At 36.8% G+C, this 24,002-nt stretch overlaps 1 protein-coding gene and 1 pseudogene across 6 annotated transcripts in view; one reads left to right on the top strand and one right to left on the bottom strand.

The window, feature by feature from the left end:
• Positions 1-772: 772 nt before the first annotated feature.
• LOC100585197 lies at positions 773-1,812 on the top strand (annotated as a pseudogene). The gene has a single exon (XR_178239.2). The product of XR_178239.2 is annotated as a homeobox protein VENTX pseudogene (transcript).
• A 4,261-nt stretch (positions 1,813-6,073) lies between these two features.
• Positions 6,074-24,002, bottom strand: part of ZNF385D (zinc finger protein 385D) — a 975,802-nt gene continuing 957,873 nt past the window's right edge. For all 5 annotated transcript variants that reach the window (XM_030812269.1, XM_030812271.1, XM_003256743.3 and 2 more), the window contains 3 exons: positions 20,411-20,589; positions 18,935-19,036; positions 6,074-16,401 (listed from right to left, as the gene is read on the bottom strand). In XM_030812269.1, coding sequence (XP_030668129.1) covers positions 16,168-16,401; positions 18,935-19,036; positions 20,411-20,589 — 515 coding nt within the window. In that variant the 3' untranslated portion in view covers positions 6,074-16,167. The remainder of the gene's footprint in view (positions 16,402-18,934; positions 19,037-20,410; positions 20,590-24,002) is intronic.

The raw sequence follows: 24,002 nt of genomic DNA, 5'->3' as shown, positions 1-24,002 counted from the left end.
AAGACCTAAACTTATAAAACTACTAGAAGAAAACAGAGAAAACAATTCAGAATATTAGTCTAGGCCAAGATTTTGTGGCTAAGACCTCAAAAGCACAAACAACTAAAACAAAAATAGGCTAACCAGACTATATTAAACTAAAAAGCATCTGCACAGCAAAAGAAACAGAGTGAAGAGACAACCAGTTGACAGTTGAATGGGAGAAAATATTTGCAAATCATTCATCTGAAAAGGAATTAATCAGAATATACAAAGAACTCAAACAACTAAACAATTTTTAAAAAGAAAAATTCCATTAAACACTGAGCAGAATGGGGCCAGGCACGGTGGCTCACACTTTTAATCCCAGCACTTTGAGAGGCCGAGGTGGGCCAATCACTTGAGGTCAGGAGTTCAAGACCAGCCTGGCCAACATGGTGAAACCCCGTCTCTACTAAAAATACAAAAATAAGCTGGGCATGGTGGCACACACCTGTAATCCCAGTTACTTGGGAGACTGAGGCAGGAAAATCACTTGAATCCAGAATTCATAGGTTGTAATGAGCCGAGATCCTGCTACTGCACTCCAGCCTGGGTGACAGAGTAAAACTCTGTCTCAAAAAAAAAAAAAAAAAAAAAAAGTGGGAAAGAACATGAATAGACAATTGTCAAAAGAATACATACAAATGGCCAACAGGTATATGAAAAAATTATCAGCATCATTATTTATCAGGAAAATGCAAATCAAAACTAAAGATTACATATCATCTTATCCTAGGTAAAATGGCTATTATCAAAAAGACAAAAAGCAAGCTGGATCCTGCGCCTGGCCAACCCCGCCCGGCCTTCCCTCTGGCCCACCTGACTGCCATGTGTCTCTCCTCCTCCCCACCTCGTGGCTGGCAGCAGCCCTCCAGCTTTGGCTCCATGGACTGGCTCTCCCCGAGCAGCTGCTCAGGGTCGACCCACACCCCTAGGCCTGCCGACGTCTCCCCCAGGAGCCTCCCTGGCCCGAGCCAGACATTCGGCAACCGGGAGCCCCCTCAGGCTGTCAGTACCAAGGAGGCTAGCTCTTCAAATCTACATGCGCCGGAGAGGACTGTTGCTGGGTTGAGTAAGGAGCCAAACCTCTAGCTGGCCCCCGGTGTCCGCGCAGCCTTCACCACGGAGCAGGTCCGCGCCTTGGAAGGCGTCTTCCGGCACCACCAGTACCTGGGCCCTCTGGAGCGGAAGAGGCTGGCCAGGGAGACGCAGCTCTCAGAGGTCCAGATAAAAACCTGGTTTCAAAATCGCCGGATGAAACACAAACGGCAAATGCAGGACTCCCAGCTAAACGGCGCCTTCTCGGGGTCTCTCCACGGGCCCCCTGCTTTCCATTCACCATCTTCTGGCCTTGCCAATGGCCTGCAGCTGCTGTGCCCTTGGGCACCCCTGCCTGGGCCCCCTGGCTGCCCCTTGGCTCCTTCTGGGGTCTGCGACAAATGGATGAAGAGGCCCTGGCCTCTTCGTGGGCTTCCTGCTGCGGGCAGCTTCTGGCGTACCACCCCCCACGCCCAGGAAGTGGCGAGCATACGCTGGGACCAGCCCTGTCCACGGGGCCCTGGGGCCTTTGTGCTCTACCAGAGACAGGTGATGCATTTGAGGAAACGCCGCTGACTCCATGCCTCCCACACACGCGGTCTGTGCAGATCGCATCTGATGCCTACCCGGAGGACTCAGCTGTTCTGTTTACATCGTGGCGGCACCTCTCACCCTGACCCTCACAAAGGTTCTGGAGATTTCTGGAGATTATATTTGTTAAAGCCACCTCTTCACTAAAAAAAAAAAAAAAAAAAAAAAAAAAAAAAAAAAAAAGACAAAAAGCAATAGATACTGGTGAAGTATGGAGAAAAGGAAACTCATATACACTGTTGGTAGGAATGTAAATTAGTGCAACCATTGTGGAAAATACTGTAGAGATTTATCAGAAAACTAAAACTACAGCTACCATATTCACCAGCAATCCCACTAGTGAGGGTCTATCCAAAGGAATAGAAACCAGTGAATATATCAAAGGGATACCGGCACTGGCATGTTTGTCACAGCTCTATTCTCTATAGTAAAGAAATGGGATCCATGTAAGTGTCCATCAGTCAACAAATAGATAAAGAAAAAATGTGGTATACATACACAATGGTGTACTATTTGGCTATAAAAAAGAATGTAATCGTGTATCAGCAACAAGGATGGAAGTGGATATCATTATTTTAAGTGAAATAACCCAGGCACAGAAAGACAAACGTCGCATGTCCTTACTCATGTGTGGGAGCTAAAAATGTTAATCATATAAAGGCAGAGAGTAAAATAATAGATACTAGAAGCTAAGAATGTTGGGTGGGTGAGGGGAGGATGAGAAGAGGTAGGTTAACAGGCACAAATACACCGTTAGATAAAAAGTATAAATCCTATCTTTCCACTGTAAAGTAGAGTGACTATAGTTAAGAACACATATTGTATATTTCAGTGTTTCTAGAAGAGAGGATTTGAATCGTTCCCAATGCACAGAAATAATAAATACTCGAAGTGATGGATGCCTCAAATCCTTGACTTGATCATTATACACTCTATGCGTATAACAAAATATTACATGTACTCCATAAGTATGTAAAATATTAGGTATGAATAAACATAAATAAATATGCATTTGGCACAGATTCTGTTGCTGGGTATGTTTTAGTTACCCTTCCCTCTCCTATCCAATATAGTATAGGGTACATTATAACTGCATATCAATAAAGGATGCACGAATGGGTGAAGAGGGGACAGATGGAGAAATAAGATATTCAGTAACATTATTGTAATCTAAAATATCAGTTACTTTTCTAGGGTAAACATTTTATGTCTTCTCAATTAGATTCCCTCATAAACAATGTGTTTTATTAAATAGAAATTACTATAAAAATTGTTATTGGAAAAGTTCTTATTTCAGTCCACTTGTTTCATAAATTTGAAAAAGATTAAACTCATACATTTTATTAAACAAAAAAATTTTAGCTTGACATGGAGCATGATTAATGATTGCATCAGTATAACAGGCATAAATTGGAAGTATTTCAGGCAAACTAGAACGACTAATCAACCTACCTAAAAATGACCCATAAGTTTCAATGGCACTAAGAGGATATTATGCATCTCTTTTTTTCCTTCTAATTGCACCTATCTCTTTTCATACTTTATCCTTGGATTGTATTAATGATCGCACGCTGTTTTTAAAAACTACTAGAAATATTTGAGCTTCTTATGAGACTAGTCTGAAACTGGATCTCAAGTTTTTTATTTCATCATATTCTGCTTCCTTTATCCCTTTCCCCCTGTGAGTACCCCTTCAGTAACAAAGAACTTTGCTGAGAAGCACATTTTGGGCTCTGCTTCTAGAGGACCTAAACTAAGACAATGGGATTTGGTGTGGATAGCAAGGTATAGCATTTTTAGAAAAAAAGAAAAAAATAGGAACAAAGATAGTTTTCAGGGCCTTGTTTTGCTTGCCTGCACCTCAAATTTCAACAATAAAAGTGGTGGCTTTATGATAGTGGTTTTGTTCATGAACTAGCAAAGTATTAAGATAGCAAATGTCTCCTTAAAGGGAAGGGTACAAATTGAATGTGAGTTCTCTACGAAGGGTAAAATAAACCTAATGTTGTGGGTTGATTTGATTCTCCCAAAAACATATGTTGAAGTTCTACCTCCAGAAGAAGCTGAGAATGTGGCTTTACTTGGAAATGGGGTCTTAGCAGATGTAATTAGTTAAGATGAGGTCACACTTGAGTAGGATGAATCCTAAATCCAATATGACTGGTGTCCTTATAAGAAAAAGAGAAGAGACAAACATGCAGAGAAATGAAAGTCGTGAAGACACATAAGAACAAGCCCAATAAATGACAAAGGCCGAGACTGGAGTGCGTATCTACAAGCTACAGAATGCCAAGGATGGCCAGCAACCACCAGAAGAGTGAGACATGGAACAGTCTTCCTCTGACACCCTAAGAAACAACCAATCCTGCTAATACTTTGATTTTTGACTTCCTACCTCTAGAACTATGAGAGACTACATTTTTTGTTGTTTCAAGCCAACAAAGCTTATGGCAATTTGTTTCAGAAGCCCAAGGAAACTAATATATCTGAGTATACAATGGCAGTGAGTTAGCATAAAATAGGCTTTCCTAAATAAATCTGGCAGAGCCATATCTGTACCAAGCATCCCTGGCAACTGTGGCCCTGTCTCCTACCTCTCACCTAAAAGGAATCCAGGGGAAAAGAAACAGTGGCCAAAATAGACCTCGTTTTCTGCCACCCTGTACAGCATTTTGCTTCCCTTAAGTTCTGCATCTTTGGCTAAATAAATCACAAACTTGCAGAGGGTATGATTATCTAGTCTTTTCCATCATAGCCCAACCCACCTGAAATGCTCTGACACTCTAGAAAATAATTCTAATTAGTGAATAAAACATGGTAAACTAATAACTAGCTTTTGAAGGTGAAGGTGAGCTCTTTAACAGGAGGGTAATTCAGTAATGTTCTAATTGTTTTCCCCAGCATCAGACCTTACCTGACACTTCATTTTTGCTTCAGCATAACAATTCCCAGCCTACGTTTAGAAAGATCATGTACAATTTCTTAGGATTTGGCTAGAAATTATTCATAATGCCTGGATTAGACACTTTGAGAAATGTGAAGTTGTGTGTTGTTATTCAAGCTTCCAAATCCAGTTGTGGCAAGGGCTTTCTGGCTTGGAATACTCAACGGGAACTTATGAACAGCCCAATTTTTTTTTTTTTTTTTTGAGACGGAGTCTCACTCTGCAATCTCGGCTCACTGCAAGCTCCGCCTCCCGGGTTCACGCCATTGTCCTGCCTCAGCCTCTCCGAGTAGCTGGGATTACAGGTGCCCGCCACCACGCCCAGCTAATTTTTTTTTGTATTTTTAGTAGAGACGGAGTTTCACCGTGGTGTCGATCTCCTGACCTTGTGATACTCCAGCCTTGGCCTCCCAAAGTGCTGGGATTACAAGCGTGAGCCACCACGCCCGGCCCGAACAGCCCTATTTTTTATTCCTAAGCAAAACAATATGAAAGAGAGCTTTGCTATTAGATAATTAGTGATTTCAAAAGTATAGATGCTAATATCAGTGTTAATTGGGTCAGTTTATTGCATAGGCAGATGAAAAGGATGGATATTTAGCATGCGATGGATAATTCTGCATTTTAAATGCTGTTCCTAAATGTGGGGAAAAAGGGGGGTTATTCTGAAAGTTGATGAAACACTTTTGTGTGGATCTTTTTCAAACTGATAATCTGACAGGTTTCGTGTATTTCGGGGAGAGTGTCAGTGGTCCTCCGAAGAATCAGAATGTATTCAGCAAATGTATATTCAGAAACAACATTTCTGAATTTGAGAATTAAATAGGTAAGGACTTGTTTTCATATGAAAAATGTTTGGTCTTTCTTCCTAAAGTCCAATTTCTGCTATTAGCAGAAGCCAAACCTTCCTGTAGAGAAACACAAACAAATGACAGAATTTGTTTCTTGATATAGTCACCCACTGCATAAACCAAATCAAATCTTTCCTAGGTGTCAACAGCAAGAAATCCCACACATACTCAAGTCATTAATTTGTCACAGGTCATATTCTGGTAAAGAAAACCTTTATTGAAGGTGTTGTTTGTAAAAAAAAAAAAAAAAAAAAAAATCTCCCCTTGTTGAAAATGCCTATCCAAAATAATAATAAAAAACATTACAAGAGGAACCCATTGGGAGAGAAGGTAGATGGATGAAGACCCTTAAGACTAGCTAGTAAAAGAGTACGTGTTGGCTAAGAACCTATAAGCCATGCGGGGGGTTGCAAACCAAAATGATTACAGGGACTGGCAAAAGCAAAGACTGGGGCCTCCAAGTACAGATTGTGGAAAGTTGTAAAATTATGTTTAGTCCAAAGGGGCCAGTCACAGTTTGCTTAGCTAGTTCTGCAGCTGATAAACACCTAGTGGGAATTCAGTACCAGGGCACTCTCAGATTTTTTTTTTTTTTTTTTTACTTTTCAAGAAAAATCAGAAATTCTCATTTAATTTTGGAAGCAAATGTTTATTTTTCCCTTAGGCATATAATTCTTTCAGAGGCTTTAAAGTTTACTATTGTTTTTTCCCACAAAGTCTATTCAGTAAGTCTTCTGTTAGAGCTATGTTTGGGGTTTTTAAGGTTGTTTTTATAATGTTACCTCATGTCTTTTTTTTCTTCCACTTTTCCTTTTTCTTCCTCTCTTTTTAGTATTATTATTTCTGCTTCTTTTTGTTAAGTTGAAATATAAAGACATCAGCCTTAGAAGACCGTAGAGAAAGTTTCAGGCACTTGCTGATACATTCCTTCTTTCCTAGTAAAATAAGTTTTGAACACACGAACTAGATTTCTTTTAGAAATAAGGTGTGTCATCCATACATAGCTCTACCCTGGAATGGAGCATTGGTATCAACAACAGAAACGTGTTTTGAACTAACATGGAAGAAAGGGCTGGTTTTGTAAATAGGTGAACCTGGTTATTTGACTACATAGTAGTCAGGAATTTGGTGGAGACTACAGTCTGTGGGGCTCTGGTGTCTGGAAAATTTTGCAGTTGCACATTGATGTGAGCATGTAGCATTAGGCAGAATATTCAATCCCACTTTCCATTTTATAATGCATACAAGGAGAACAGTTGTGTTGCATCATTATTACATCAAAAGGTCTAACTTTTATTATTCACTTATGTAAGATTCACACTGATTTAAATGTGGTTGTGGAAATAAATGATAGGCATAGAGAAATGCTACTGATATCTTTCATGTTCATCTCCTCTGAGTTGAAATATAATTAAACCTGTTACTTAATGAGCCTGATAAATTATTTTGAGCTGTCAGAATAGACTAAAAAAATTTAGCAATGACAATTTTCAATTTGGCAGCAAATATATACTGTATGGATAATAATTTTTTTACAATAGTTTTCTCTGAATATTCATGTCTTTGAATTTCAATATGATACCATTTGTAGCCTTTCATTTTTGGTATATTATTCATTGTATGTTAAGAGAGTGTGAAAGAAAACCTTAGTTGGTGCACATACTTTTCATTTCCTCATTGAACATGAATGAGGACTTATTGCAGCACATTTTCTTTTCCATGTGTTGGCGTTAACATCTTTTTATGAGCTTATAGAATTTTAAATGTTGATAAACGATTTTTCCAAAGGTTCAAGTTTGGATTTTCTCTATCCACCAGGCTTAATCAGTCTAGCAGTGTCTTTAGTAGCAGATAGAAAATAAATTATAGAAATTCTCATTTTAAAAACACTTTTTTCAAAGCTGTTTGGGAACTAAAATAAAAAATTTCAGCCCTATGGAAAGATGGACTACCATCTTGCAACCTCTTGTCGTCCCTAAAATTTTATTTTAGCAAAGGCCAACCATAAGGATTCAAAGTTATGGGTAACATTATTTTTCTGCCTTATATTAAACTGAAATGCTCTAAGTGGTCAGTTTAAGTATGAAAACGTTTACCTTGTTTAACAAGGGAGAAAGAAAGGGTAATGGAACAAGCATCATTCAGAACTGAATGAAAATAAAATATTTTACTTTTTTTCTTCAATCAACACATTTCTTTTGGTAAATAGTCATGAGACATGTGTTCTGTGAGTCACTACAATTCTCACTTGGCACTTGGAACAGTCATGTTATATAGATTTACCATAACTCTCAGAACAGGAGTATATTACAAACAAGTGGAGTAGAACATATAGAATACATAATTTGTTCTAATATTCCTCTTCCTTAGAGCCTTCAAACTTAAATCAAGATGAAAAAAAATGTTTACCAAATTGAATACATTGCCTATGGATTATCTACAGAAGAGCGGAAAATAAGCAACCATTTTGATTCCACAAACCAAGTGAAGAATGAGGACATAAACAGACCAATGTCCTGACACCACTGGCAATGTTACATTTACCTGGACAATTTTGATATTGTCAAAGAGAAAGGATATAATGGCTAATGTTCCTAGAGCTGCTGAAGGAACCAGAGAGCTTTCATCCATAAAAATATCACTAGTGTCTTTCTTTTACTAAAACTGAAAAGTTCATCTTGAAGAATTCCTGATAAAAATAAATATTAATTTGTTCACAGCTGCAAGTTTAACTTAGTACAGGACCACAGACAAGATAAACTGTGCTATATTTTACATTTCTGAGTCAATAATACTGAAAGCAGCTTCATTTTATAGTGGGGGAAATTATTGGCATATGGGGGATTTTATCACATATCATGTAGGGTGAGAAATGATGTTTGGGGAGATGTTATCACATGACTTAAAACAGAAGACTGGCATAAAACAAACTGTGAATTGCCTTAATTATTATAATTATTATTATTATTATTACTTTTTTCAAGAAAAAAATAGTACTTTACTGGTATACAGAGGGTAGTTCTTTGGGTTTTTAATGAAAACAAATATAACAATAACATATAGAAACGTCATTCAACTATCATAATATAAAACACAATAAAATCCTATCTCAAGTTTCCAAGCCTGCCTGGGGATATGTAGAACCTCTGATGAAAGGTTTATTCAGTAAGATTTGACAAGATGTAAAAAGCAAATTTATTTACTGAACACATGGACCATTAAGGTGGCACAAATTAGCATTCTGAGCGTTTTGGCTTCTGGTACTCAAGTCAGACTTCCAGATGCATTGATAAAGATGAAATAGGCAAGTTTGATGCCAAGGTGGCATCACTGTGGCTGACCAATGATTCGGAATCTCACATTGGTGTGACTAGTGATTATAGTTAAGTCAATGCTTTGCCCGCCCCCTCAGCTTTGTTAGTTTTTGTAAAATCAAATTCACCATGTCAACTGTACCTCTCTGCAATGCTTGTAGTAACGCTCTTTCAAATGAGGTATTCTTGTTAGCAGGTAAAACCTTATATGATCCTTTGCCAAGAGATTGATATTAGATAAAACCCTGGTTATATTTTTTAAGCCATAAGAATATAAGAGGAGAAAAATCACGTGAATATTTTTCCTTTATTTTTTTGCAGGGTCACAAACATGTAGAGCAAACCATAGTCTATTTTTAATTTCAAAATAGTGCTGATGTTTGTGAACATTAATGCCAAAGTTTTCAATAAGCTTGGTTGTCAAAGGAACACTGCCTTCAATTTATAGTCACTAAATGCATGTGGATTAAGATATTTTTAGATCTCAAAACTAAGGTTCAAATTGGCTCATGTTAGTAAATAGACATACTTATCACTCAATTTATTCGACAGTGTCTGTATGTAGTTTTATTGTGAAGAACAGCCATTTTAAAATAGCCAAACATCCAGTTTTTGTGAGAGCTGAATATTTCATCATACATTGGATAACACTAAATTTTCCCCGACTGACCACTCTTAGTAGTCAATTTAAAATTTGTTGTAAAATTTCAGTGAATTAAATATTATTAGAAGAAATTATTGACTAAAGTTAAGTTGGGAGACCTTAGTTGAAACTGACATAAGATTTTTGCTGATAAAATAAATGTAAGAAACTATGACTAAAAATATTCCCCGAAGAAACAATGTTCTTTGCATATAGCTCCATGTGTAGATTAAAAACTATATTTTTAAAAACACTGCAACCTTTTTTCAGGACAACAGAGAAAGCTAATATAGCTACAAATGATGTAGCTTTAGCATCAGGTCAGTTCCATCTTAAATATGTAGTAATATAAACACTGTAACTATAAGTCGCATTTTAAAACAACTTTATGAAATTTATAGAAATATGGCTTAGATTTTGGAGCTATTTTGAGTAGCAAATGACTTGCTTTTACTAAATTCAGCTTTTTTAAAAGCACATTTCTGTAATCAGTCATTATCCCTATTTTTATCAGAGAGAATCATCAAAATGTCAAGTGAACTGGCCCAGTTTCCTCATAGATGATTGGTAGTGAAGCCAACAACTGTGCTCACTGTTCTGTGATGCTCGATCTTGTGCCCAGATCCCTTGGCCACAAGGCTTTTTCGCCAATATCCAGTACTTCCACACATCTTTCTGTAATCCATTTAAAAACCAGATGCCATAAAATGGAATTTTTCTTGACTATTTGATGAAAGTTAAACTTTCCAGGATCTCACGAACTTAATTTCTTTTTCATCTCTACTAATGTTAGCATAACATCATAAGAGACATAAAGCGTCTCACGAATAGTCTATCCAATATTAGTTGCCCCTAGCCCTAGGGTCCTATACTGAAATTATATAACAATGTGTGTTAAGTTGGGTTGACAAACATCCAATAAAACCCACATCATTATTTTGGCTAATAAAATTTAACACACTTCACTATAGCTTCAAAACTCTCTGACATCATTGTTTCTCAATAGATTTATGTTGAACAATCCTATTACTGAGAGACTTTAAAAATAATATTTGTTGTACTGGCAAAAATACAATCTGGGTTTCCAATTAAGGCTCTCTCTGCTAATTTTCCGTAGGCTTGTTATACCATGTCCTGCACACTACCTGGATTTGAGGAAGATTTTATAAGGGTTCAAATTCTATACTCAAAGTCAGTAGCTGATGTGAAATGATACAATTGTATTACCCAACCCAAACTGTTAGCATAATAGTCTTGCTAGAGTGCGTAATACCTTAACATTATACCTGCTTCCCAGCCCCTCCAATGCCCTAAAATGATTAATGCCCCCAAATGATTAAGATTCCCAACTGTGAAATTGGAGTTCCTTTTCTTAAAGTAAAACCAACCTAATCATTGAAAATAAAATGATTTTACCATGGCTTTGTAAAAGAATGACAGGTACTAAGACTCATATTTTTTACAATTCTGTATGTGTGTGTGTGTATATACGCATTAACCTTAGAACTCGTTGCTGTCCTATTACTTATTTTTAATTATACTTCTTTGCTCACAAATCATTTTGCCCTAATCTTTAAAAATTGCTTTTAGAGATGACCTGCCAGTCTGAAAATAACATGATCCCATTATCTGCTGTCTTAGTTAACTTAACCAAACTCTAAGATACTCTACCTGATCATACATATTCATAGTCAGATTTTACTTCATTTGACAAATACATTTTAGCAGTTCCTACAGTCAACTTAGCCACCTAGGAAGGACGAGTTTCCATCGCTGAGAAAAGGAAAGAGAAGACCCTCAAATTGAAAGTAATGTTCAGTCCCTTGACAACTGAACATTGATGACCCAACCAGAGAATTCTTTAAACTCTGTGACTCTTCATGACCTGCATGAACTTCTAATAAAATAACACATATGATATTTTTCCAGAGTAGAACCTGCCTTTTGTCACCATTCACATTCTGGTAAGTTGTAAGTCCATTCCTGGCAGTAACAACCTTTAGGCCACATGAGCATGACATGTCAACATATCCATCTTTCACTGGACACCCTGATACCACTCTCAGAAATACTATGTAGGCAATGGAGACCTACCATAGAAATGATCCATTTCACTTCCTGATAGTAGCGTGTCTAGTTACTGAAGCAAACCGTACAAAAACACAAGAGATGCTCCAAAGATAAATCTCCGCATGTAGAAGGAAAAAAAAAAATCAGCAAAAGTCAGGTTAAACTTTCACTGTTGGGACTCAGTTTAAATAATTCCTGTAACAATGACAAGAGTGTGTAACTGATATACTTGTCTGTGGAAGAAACGGTCTTAATAAGGCAACCATTAGTTAAAATACATGCAAACGCAGGACAGAATTAGCTATGGCTTAGTCAGGACCCCTTCCTGTTGAAGAGAGAAAGTGCAACAAAAGAAATAAGGATGATGCATTTAAATTGTTGTTCCCTTCCACACCCCCACTGCCAACTGTCTATTGCCTTTTTCAGGGTTGGTTTTGTTCAGAATTTATTACATTCTTGACTGGGAAAATAGAAGTAGCATAACTTACATGATGTTGCCATAAGTGCAGTCATACTAAGTGAGTAATGAGTGAATTAGCAACTACTCCCAATGTTGGTGAAATGTACATTCTGGTTGAGCATATGAATGACGTACAATGTGGTTTACACTCAGGATGGAAAGGAATACAGAATGTTTTTCTGGACATATGCAAGTATGTGAGTAGCTGCATTGGTCACTCGAATAAAGAATTTTTATTCCTGAGAGGATAAAAGCAATGCCCCTCTAGTGCTGATATATTAAACCAGCTTAGCTATTAATCACTGTCATCCATTTTACTGATGAAGAAATTAAGGGCAAGGCATTAGTTGACTATTTAAGTTACCCTGTTGGTCAGGGACAAAGTCTACAATAGACTCTGGCTACTCTAAGGCTCCTCATTGCTTTTCCCACCACTTCATGCTGCTTTGGGGTGAACAAAGCTATTAATACAATGTCATCCATGCTTATGTATAGAAAGGTAATTTTCTACTTCAATTCAGATCTAAAGAAACAGGCCTATATACCACTTCAGTTATCTTTTAGCTTTGTGATCTGATTTCTTCAGAACAATTGAAACATTATACTGGTACAAAGACAAAGATAATAATTTAAAATTTAATTGTAATTAGTGATATTTATTGTTCATGTCTACTATGTGTTGGTTTTTGCCTTAGAAACTCAAACAGGCACAGCCACTTTGATTCTATTTTGAAACTTCTGCTGTCTTTTAATTCTTAGTCTTTTATGATTACCTGCTCTTTTAATTTTCAAATACATATAAATACTCCTTTGCTAACTAGTTTCTTGGCAACAAAATATGTAGCACCTTTAGAAAAACCAAATTTCATCTCTGATGATAATGGCAGTGAATTACTGCAATAGATCAGGAGAAGCCCAATAGTACCTAAAGACAGAAATCCTTTCTAATGAGGCAGGGGTGATATAAATTGCCAAAAGCCAAGTATGTTTGCTTATGTGAATAAAACAAGTACTCTTCAAAGTTTAGGTCCAGTGAGAGGAGCAATTTATCATGTGTAATCGCCTGTTTTCTCATAAGAGAAATACAGTACCTCCTCAATGACTGTTTCCCGTTTGTCTGGATGATCTGGTTGAGGTGCAACAATGCTTTTTCCAGAGGCATTCGGCTTCTGCAATGCATTTATATTTGTTGCAAATGAATCAGAGCTGCTTTCTCTATCACTTTCCTTGCCGTGGTGTGATGCATGGGAAGGAACATATAACCATAAAGTCAGACCACCCTCAGGGATTTTCACAGCACACTGCTGACCAATCTAAATTGTGGATCTTTATTCATGAAAAAAGTTCCCTAAGGGAAAAGAATACAGTTTTATGTCAGCCTGAACTATAATGGATGTTAATCTGGTATTGGTAAATATATGGAGTGTGGGGGAAACAACTCACAGAGAATCCACTGTAAGTTCTGTGGTTAGGCTTCATCCTTTATTAGGTAGTGAATAAAAGACAACTGATGCTTACAACTCCAATTTAAAAGACCATTTAAACAAAAATGGTTCCATAGCGAAGTGAGGCAGAAGGGATCCAGGTATTTCTGAGATTTCTCATATGGCTGATGGAGAAAATATGGCTAATTTGTTTGTTCCCAGCAAATCATTAAAGACAGTAATGCCTTGTGACCCAGGACACTGTGTATCCCATAGGCCCTGATTTCTAGTGGACTGGCTCATTCACTTTGGTGAAAATGGGGAAGAACAGCAAAAGCATGTTTTAGTGAGACTGCATTAATTAACACTAAGTTCTCTAACAGAAAGTGAGGCTGTATCAGTTGTAAAGATTGTTGGATAGGGACTCAGGATGATTATGGAAAATCAAAATATTTGACATAGCAGAAAAGGGAAACTAAAGTTCAAAATGGTTAGAAGCTGGTCACATGGGATACAGACAGAGCCCCAAACAACAGACTTATGGGCAACTATCCACCTGGCTGAACTACCAGGGTCTGTAGGTGAAAAAGGAAGCACTTGCTAAAACTAGAGAATAGAGATGCTGGTAAAGGCAAAATCACCAGATACTTTCAAAACAAATTTTAATGCTAATCAATATATTTAACCAGAGAAGCATGGTTTGAAATTCTTTCTACCAGAATAGTGATGGAACACATTATCTTCCTTTCTTCCTTCCTTCCTTTCCTTCCTTTCCCCTTCCTCTTTCCTTCCTTCCTTCCTTCCTTCCTTCCTTCCATTTTTCCTTCCTTCCTTCTTTCTTTCTTTTTTTTTGTTTTTGTTTTGGTTGGTTAACAAAAGATATATAAAACCAACTGCTTTAAAGATTCATTTATATGACAAATTTCTGTAGCTAGATGGTGGAGAAGAACTCCAGAAAACCATGTTTAATGCTGAGCACCAAGCACGCTATGGGTGTTTCTTAAATATAAAATGATAAATACTAAATACCTATGTCTCAAATGGTTTCCTCTTCATTCTTTATACCTCTCCAAGGGTTACAACACTTTGCGATCAGTTTCAGGAAGGCCACACCCAATCCTTCCCTAAATTTTTAAATACTCTTTACAAAACCTTTTCAAAAATAGTTTTTTCTCTAAACCTAAATCATGTATGTTTTGTCATTATTCTAAGTTTGAGTGTCATTGTTCCTATTAATGCAACAGACTGGCTGCATCAAACCCCACCATTTTGATAGGTATGTCAGCTTTCTATGGCAAAAAGCAAATAGCCTTTATCACAAATTAAAGGCACAGCTATTTTTATGCCATTTGTTACCAATTTAATGATAACATGTAACACTGGATGGTTATATAATTATTTTATATAGATTTTTTCTTTTTATAACTTATTCTCTTAATCTTTCTAACATATATACAATATACATATATTTATATATACCCCTGATAAATCTTGTTTTAAAGGTAAAACATCAACTTCTTGCAGCCTGATGGTGAATATCAAAGGCCGTCAGTATTTCACAACTCCACTGGAGAAATAATTGTCGAGTGGAACTTACCAATATTTTTTAACACTATGTCATTGGTGTGCAGTTAACTCAGATTCATATTTCCTGTTTTTATTAACATTTAAATATATATGAATCATTTATATCATGTCAGCAGGAAATCTAAAAAACAAGAAAAACCCATAAAAATAGCTAATGCTTAATTCTACCATCATACTTAAAGCAGAAACCTTTGCCTAAGAAACAACCCTACTGGTATGATATAAAGGGGATACTGCAGAGATGCAACATTCTCTGTTTTTACTGGATATGTACTAAATGAAAGATCTTTACTTTGCATTATCATTCTAGGTTATGATCCTTCATCCTTGAAACAGAAGAGTTGTACTGATTTCTTTCTTACACCCATGATGCATGGGTTTATCTGTTTTCAGATACAAGTTCATTATAAACACTTCCCTGTTTCCAGCAATATATCTTCAGGGTGGGAAGTTACTACTTTGTAAGACATCACCTTTATTAATGCCTCCCCCATCTCTAACCTTAGCCCTGTTATATCTTCAAGCTATATAGGAGGGGAGAATGCTGACCAGGGAGACCTCCATGACACCATCTGGTGTATGTTTATTTTTTGACTGCTTATTAGTATGAAATAGTTGTTCATTCTACCTTTGCAATTCTTTAAAACCTAGTGGCATAGATTGAGACACAGCACTATTGTTTTTACAAGACATCTACTGTATCTACTTTTGTTGGGATAAATACCCAGTAATTGCTGTCATAGCAAGAGGACCAGCACGGGTAGTACTATTCACAGTGTTGCTTTTGTTTTTGTTTTTTTCCTTTTTTGTATGATTTTAATCTACAGAGTAAATTATTTTATATACATTGGAACCAGTTAATGCCCTTAGACAATGTATAGTTGTTTCATAAAGCAGGAAAGACAATGCAGAGGGAAATAGGTGCCCAAAAGCACAGTCACAGAGGCTTCAGAAGTTCTAGATACCACTACAAATCAATGCTGGAGATCACTTCTAAAACAATCAGTGTTCAAGAGGAATGCTTTAATTTGGAGAAAATACCACTCCCTCCCTCCCACCCCCAAACCTCCCCCCCGTTTTTATAACCTTTTCAATTCACTATCAAAAGTCCTGGCTCTTCAGATATACTTTAAACTATAAATAAACACTGCATAGTTCTCTTTTGTTTGTTTTGTTTTTTGTTTTTTGAAAAATTATTGCAGTACAGTTACTCCTATTTGGAATTTAGTAAGGAGCAAACAGCACAGGCGTGTGGGCGGTCCGAATGGGTCCAGGAGCTGGCCGCAGGAGTGCTGGAGGAAGCGCAGAAGTCTGGAACAGTGTTGCTGCTGGAGCAGTTCGAAGACTGAAGGGGGAACTCACTGCCACTGCTGCTGCGGCTGCTGCAGCTGCTAGAGGATTTGGTAGAATTCGTGGAGCCAATGGCTTTGAAGGTTCTTTTGAAAATACTAATTTTACCTGCAAAGGAGAAAAAATATTGTAAAAGAACAACAGTTTTGGAATTTGTACTTAAAACCCAAAATGGCAGGGAGCTTTTAAAATATAGCAGTAAACAACTATAAAAAAAGCTTCACACATGTGAACGGACAACAAAGAAAATGGGAAGTATAGAACATTTTCCCTTTGGAAGAGTTGGAGGATACCTGAAAATGGCCAACCAGGAATGCTTGAAAAGTTCTCCAGAAAAGTACTCAGCAACCTTATTTTATTTTATGTTTGTTGAAAATTATACTTTCAGAGGAAAGTATTCATCATGAGAAAATATGGAATATTTTTATCACCCTTTACACATACATTAACTATTAAAGAGCATATATTTCTAAAGAGATTTTTAATGCTGTCAAATGCCATTCGACTATCCAGGTGTGTAACCTGGGTTACGTAGAGAATGTTTCCAATTGTATGAGGTACTATTCAAAATAAATAAAAACAATAAAATTCCACTTTCAATTGAGAAATTTAAAAAACAACCAAAAATACCTTTTCTCCCCTAAATTTTGACACATTCCACTTTTTCTTTGTGCAAATGGTAGCCACATTTTCTCAATCCTTCTCTACAAAGCCAGTTCATTCTCTGGCTAGTAACATCAATAAAATACCTGTTCTCACTGAGAGAATGTTCCCATTTGTGGAGTCAGTAACATAGTGACAGTGAAGAAGGAGGGTTTCTATACTAATAGCAACACAATTTTGACTACTCTGTTTATATAAGAACCATTCACTTGATTGTCAAAAGCTGCATCTATGCTGGACAGAGACAGCATTCAAGGTTATGACTAGTGCTGAAGCACTGTGCAGAATTCTTCACCTCCCAATGCAGCTAAAATTGTGTCTTTACAGAAAAGTAAAGTAACTTCACTTTTTTAAACTTTTATTTTAAGTTCAAGGGTACATATACAGGTTCGTTATATAGGTAAACTTGTGTCATGCCTTGTTGTACAGATTTTTTCATCTCCCAAAATTGAGGAGGAACTTCTCCCTAACTCATTCTATGAGGCCAGCATCATCCTGATACCAAAACCTGGCAGAGACACAACAAAAAACAAAACTTCAGGCCAATATCCTTGATGAACATCGATGCAAAACTCAACAAAATACTGGTAAACCAAATCCAGCAGTACATCAAAAAGCTTATCCACCACAATCAATTTGGCTTTATCTCTGGGATGAGAGGTTGGTTCAACATATGCAAATCAATAATTGTGATTCATCACGTAAACAGAACTAAAGACAAAAACACATGATTATCTCAATGGATGCAGAAAAGGCTTTCAATAAAATTCAACACCCCTTCATGATAAAACTCTCAATAAACTAGGTAATGAGGGAACATATCTCAAAATAATAAGAGCCATGTATGACACACCCACAGCCAACATCATACTGTATGGGCAAAAGCTGGAAGCATTACCCTCGAAAATCGGCACAACACAAGGTGTCCTCTCTCACTACTCCTATTCAACATGGTATTGGAAATCCTGGCCAGGGCAATTAGGCAAGAGAAGAACATAAAGCGAATCCAGATAGGAAGAGAGGAAGTCAAACTCTCCCTGTTTGCAGACAAAATGATCCTGTATCTAGAAAAATCTATAGTCTTGGCCCAAAAGATCCTTAAGCTCATAAACAACTTCAGCAAAGTTTCAGGAATTAAAATAACTTCATTCGAACAAAGATGGGCAATGCTACTAAACTAACAGGACAGCTTGTACTGGGGTCTCATAATAGATAATTGCAGTTTTCCTTGATTTATGTTTTCATGTGTCAGCAGCACATAATAGCATCCAATAGTAATAAGATCTATTTTGAATAAATGTTTCAAAATGCACTATTTAGCTTATATTATAGATCAGTTGTTCTTAACTTTTCATTGAGCTCTGAGTCTCTCTGGTGAAAGCTGTGGTCACTTCAACCAGAAACAAACTAACAAAACAAAATAATATACATGTTCATCAGTGTTCATCTACAATGTCAGGAGGTTTCACAGCTTTCCTCTAAAGTCCTACCAAAATATCCAGGTCAGGACATTATGATAGTATACTTAGCAATATAAAAAGCTTATTTGCAGTCATGGGGAGAGGAAATTCCTACAAAATATTTCCTGGATTTTATGGAATGTCCTTGAATGAATAATTAAATAAAATAAGCTACACTTTGAGACTGTTATTCAAAATCCAAAATTGTTGAGGATACCAACAATACCAATACTTTGTCTCTTAAACATATTTAAAAAGATACACATGAATTTGTTTTTTCCTGACCTTCTTTCCAAAAGTACTAACTTACATCAAGACCAGATTTCATGGGATTACTTACTTGACTCAAAACAGTTTGGTTTTTCTCTTTTCCCTGTGATCTATGATAAACCTGAGCTCAACTCAAAAAGGCAAAAGGTACTGGGCTGTGGTTAAAGGTGGCAAAATGCCAGAACAAATCAAGAAACCAATAATTCCATTTGGGAAGAGAGGCTGGACTCTTGCAAAATGACACTCACCCCCAGTGGATGTGCTGTCTTCTGTAGTTTGTTGTAAGGACTGTATTTAGGTTTCGGGGGCTTCCCAGCAGCTCTGTCTTTGTGCCTTCTACTGCTAATGTGCTATTAAAAGTAATTTAAAATGACAGCTTTAAAAAAAATCATCTCCAAAAAACCTCTCACAAATATTGCTTTAACCTGGGGAAAGATATTCATTATTTCATGCAAGTTTCAGAAAGACAAAAATAAAAGATCATGCACTTTTGTCCTGAGATTCTGATGCCTTGAGGATATATATTTTTATGCTATCCATATATAGATATATATTTTTTGAGATGGAGTCTCACTCCACTACTCAGGCTGGAGTGCAGTGGCGCGATCTCAGCTAACTGCAACCTCCGCCTCCCGGGTTCAAGCAATTCTCTGCCTCAGCCTCCCGAGTAGCTGAGATTACAGGTGCCTGCCACCATGCCCGGCTAATTCTTTGTATTTTTAGTAGGGATGGGGTTTCACCATTTTGGCCAGGCTGGTCTTGAACTCTTGACCTCTTGATAAACCTGCCTCAGTCTCCCAAAGTGCTGAGATTACAGGCGTGAGCCACTGCGCCTGGCCTATTTTAGTATCTTTTTAAACAAATAGTAGTGTCTTTTTTTTTTCCTAGCTTTTCTTCTTATCACTGCGCACATCTCTCTCTCTTTTTTTTTTTTTTTTTGAAAAGCATTTACAAAGGAAAGGAATGTCTAAAGGAATTTTACATGCAAATAAACAAAGATGCCCAGGAACGAATGAATTTATTTCCATACTAATGTTTATCCTCACATTTGTACAGTCAAATGTCAAACTCTTAAATTCTAAAGATAAATAACTAAGGTGCATAAAATCAGCAAAATATTGTACGTATATAGAAAACAAAATACAATACGAGGGCTGGACTTTTAGCTGGCAATGTATAAATGATCTCTTTGGAAGGCTATTCATAGTAAAAATGAATACAACATGATTAGTCATCCCTTTTGCAGGTGGCTGCAAGATCTAAACATACAGTACAGCACCATATAATAAAACACATAAAAGAATAGCTCAGTATAAAATTAGTTGTAGCACGTAAATATCTAAACAAATAAAAATGGAATACTGCAAGTTGATCTTTAAAGAAAATCAACACTTTTGAGTGGAAAATCTGGTAGAGAAAAGAGCTGATATCCCTTCTCCACCTACTCTTCATGTACAAGAATAGTAAAAACTCACTGCCAACAATTTCTGAAAGGTTCTAGAATCTATTACATTTTAGTATTTCCTCAAGCAACTAAAATAAGCATAAATAAATCAGAACAGTGAAGGGAAGATAAGTGGGTTAACAGATGGGCAGATGGAGGGATGGATGAATAGATGGGTGGATGGGACAGAAAGACGGAAATAAAAAGGAAGGAAGCACACACATCCTGCTTATAAGGCTATCCCTTGTTGGTTTCCATTCCTAGAATACGTGCTGCTTACCTGTTTAAGTTGCGTTTCCGAGTTGACGTGCACATCACAGATTTCACAGTGAAATGTTTTATTTTGGAGGCCTGTGTTTCCTTTATTAACAGGTCCTTTGCCTTTCACTCCTGCCCTAGGAAAGGCTTTGATAGTGCCACTTCCATTCCGGGCTTCTAGCATGGTTTTGTGCTTAGTACCTGTCAGGAATATTGAAATGAAGGAAGGAAAGGAGGGAGGAAAGAAGGGACGGAGAGAAGGAGGTAGGATGGGAGGAAAAAAAATCTTAGTATATACCTTTAAGAAACAGTAGAATAACAAAATCTGATGACTCCTTTTAGTGCAATTTTTCCTGGCATTATGGGCAGAAGTATATACATGATACAGCAGACTGTAACAATGTGCTTTCATCACTTTATATAATGTTATTAAATTATTCGTTTTTTTTCTAACGCTCCTCATTACAAACAAGCACCGTTAGTAACTAAACTTTAGAGTCCTGAGGGGAAATTAAATGGGTGTGACTTCATTTCATTTCCTCTTGATACCAACAAGACATAAATGATAACTGATGAGGAAGAGTCATTTAGTTGCTAAAGGTATAGCTGGAGGTGATGTGTAACAAGTGTAATCAGTTTAAACATGGTGTGTTTATAGAAGTGACACTAATTAAATACCCACTTTCTAAACAGAATACAAACAAGCTTTCTTGGCTATGTATTTTAGGTTCAAAGAGAGAGTAATACTATAAAGAGCTTAATGACTCTGAAAAACAAATCCATATTAGAATAGTAAATTCCACACAGGTGGGCTATGTAAACAAATGACCGAGAAGATGAGGAGTGGACTCGTAACCCAAGCATATACACGATGGATAACTGCTTCCTTTTAATAAACAAATAACATCTTCAGGCCTTCACACATAATTCATGTAACTCTAATTGTCAACCGTTAATAACCCATTTGTGTTTTGTTTTCTTGAGATCACTGTAGTTACATACTGTTCATAATGGCAGTTTTCTCTGAAAACTTTGTACAAAATTTCTTTTTTCTTAGAGTTGATAAGTATTCTTCATTTCTTTTTCACTTGGTCATGTGTTTTTTCCGTGACATTTTCTTTTATAATCATTTGTGTTCTTTCTGCCATTCTGATTTTAGAAATATTTGATAGTAGTTTCCCCTGCCTACTTGTATGTATTGGATTGTACGTTCTGCAACCATTAGAGAAATGATTCCTAACTTCTGAGTTACAGGCCAGCTTCACAGAACCACTAAATATTAATGAGGAAAACATATTGTGAAGGGCACTCGAGGTCACTGCAGATCACATTATACTAAGTAAGGGACAATAAATAAATTAAACAGGTTTCCAGCCACGTTTCCCTTCTTCGAAATGATTACTTTTTACTGAGTCCAACGTAAAAAGTATTCATTCTTACAACCTAGATGGCCTATTTTAAATATCCATATTCTTATCCATTCTTATTAAAATGTTCATATTTCAACACATTAGAGAAAGGAAAAAGTCAATATCTCGCAGGAAGATTGGAGGAATTGAAACATGGAGGCAGAGAACTGCTCCAGTGTAATGACTGTGATGCTTCACGGGAGCTTATTTCGGTCACCTCCTTTGCAATATAGTGAGCACAAATGCTTTCCACTGCAGCTGCAAATGACATAAGTGGGAGCTGAAGATGACATAAGTGGGAGGAGGGCAAAGAAAAAAAAGTCCTAGGGAGCAAGAAACAAAATATGTACCTGATTATGAAAACTTCTTTATCCTAACAGATGATTTTATACAAAAAATTCTTTTTTCTATGCAGCTCCTTCAGCGACACTGAGAAGCATTAGTAGGGCTAGTTTAGTTTAGGAATGCCTAAGAAGTTAGTAGGAGACTGACTCTCATCCTGATTTTCTTGAGGCATTCCAAATTCACTTTTGGTTAATATCATCTGTGATTGGTAGCTGATGTTTCATAGGTGGAAGCTGAATGAGTCCAAATACTATTTTAACCTATTCAATAATATTTAAGTAGTTTATGTTGATTGGGAAGAGAAAAAAGCCAGACATAGGTGGCTTGTCTCAGCATTGAGTATTAAGTATTCAGGAGATAATGGAAAATTTAAGAGATTTGGCCCCAATAGTAGGGCTTAGCAATAGCAGGCAAAGATTCAGAAAATATGGTGCTTCTCAGAATATCTTTGGCAAGCTAAGACCCATCTATGTCATGTTTCTAGAGGAAGAATAGAAATGGGACATATGTGAACATTTTAGAAACACCCATCTTTTTAGAAAGTCATTGGGTTGTTAGAATTATTATTTAAGTATAGTCTCTCTGTAGAAGCTAGAAAAGATAGGGCAATTAAATATACCCGTACCTTATAAACATACACTCACACACATATGCACATGCACACACACACACACAGGTATACATATGATTAAAAATGTGGCAGCATTGGGGAAGGGAACTTCAACTAATGGTTACTGAGTCTAGGGTTACTATTCACCATTAAATGGAGTAGAACTTTTATACAGTGTAACCTCATACATTTAGTAACATATTGTCAATCATTATTCAACAACTATTAGATAGTTTTATAAGATCTTAAACCGTAAGTAGGCAGTAAGTGTAGCTGTATTTCCTCCAAATACAGCTAAAATTTAGGAAAATGTATTCTTAATTATAAAGCATTTAAATTTATGAGATAAAATGTGCATTAATAATATAAACATAATTAATATTAGAAGAACCCCTTTGTACTAAATCTGTAATATGTTTCAGATACTGTGCTAAGTTTTTTACCTGCTCACAGCTACCCTATGAGCTGGGTGCTATTATTATCTTCATTTAGAAGATAAGAAACTGAGACTCAGAAAGACTAAGTTACTAGGTCGTGGTCACAAAGCAAGCATTACTTAAAGTCCCTGGCAGAAAGAGAGCAGATTTCTAGCTAAGTTCTTCAGAAATCCACTAAGAATTTCTAAGCCACCTGAATTCATTTAAGCACAAATCTTTAATTTTCTATTTTGTTAATACTGTCTTTTCTAAACTTGGAATTTGAGTCTGCAATTCTCCTTCCATTCCCCCACCCCCACCCCCTGCTTTTTCTCATAATGCTTTTTTTGCTGAGCGGAGTGCCATAAATGGTGACACTTTGGAAAGATGTGGCTCTGTGTGGCCGGTGGTCTCCTCTGGTTTCAACACCATGTAAACATCTTGCAAGGCTGTCCCTTCTTTTGTGATGGCTCAGCTAGGCACTCACAAGTCTACTTCTGCACTACATTCTTTCCTCTGAGGAGAGACTCTGCAAGGAGCTGAGTGGACTATTTTTCTTTTATCACTTTTAAAAGGCTGGCACTAACAAATACCTTCACTTGAAGCTTCATGATTTCTGAAAGGTGAAATCATACTCCAACCACAGTCTAAATTCAGCACGGCATAAGGCTCCAAGAAATCCTACCTTTTTTTCTTTTTTTTCTTTCTGCTTAATTGTTTATTTTGGAGTATTTGGGGGAAAGATACATATTATGCTTAAAATCAAGTTAATATGGGGGCAAGGGGCTAGACTTCCCTTTTGTTTCCCATCATTCTTACACTTCCTCTTTTTAG

Source organism: Nomascus leucogenys, chromosome 4, assembly GCF_006542625.1.
Source record: "Nomascus leucogenys isolate Asia chromosome 4, Asia_NLE_v1, whole genome shotgun sequence".
Classification (NCBI taxonomy): Eukaryota; Metazoa; Chordata; class Mammalia; order Primates; family Hylobatidae; genus Nomascus; species Nomascus leucogenys.
Note: the sequence above shows the minus strand (reverse complement) of the source record. Positions and strands in the feature narration are given on the sequence as shown.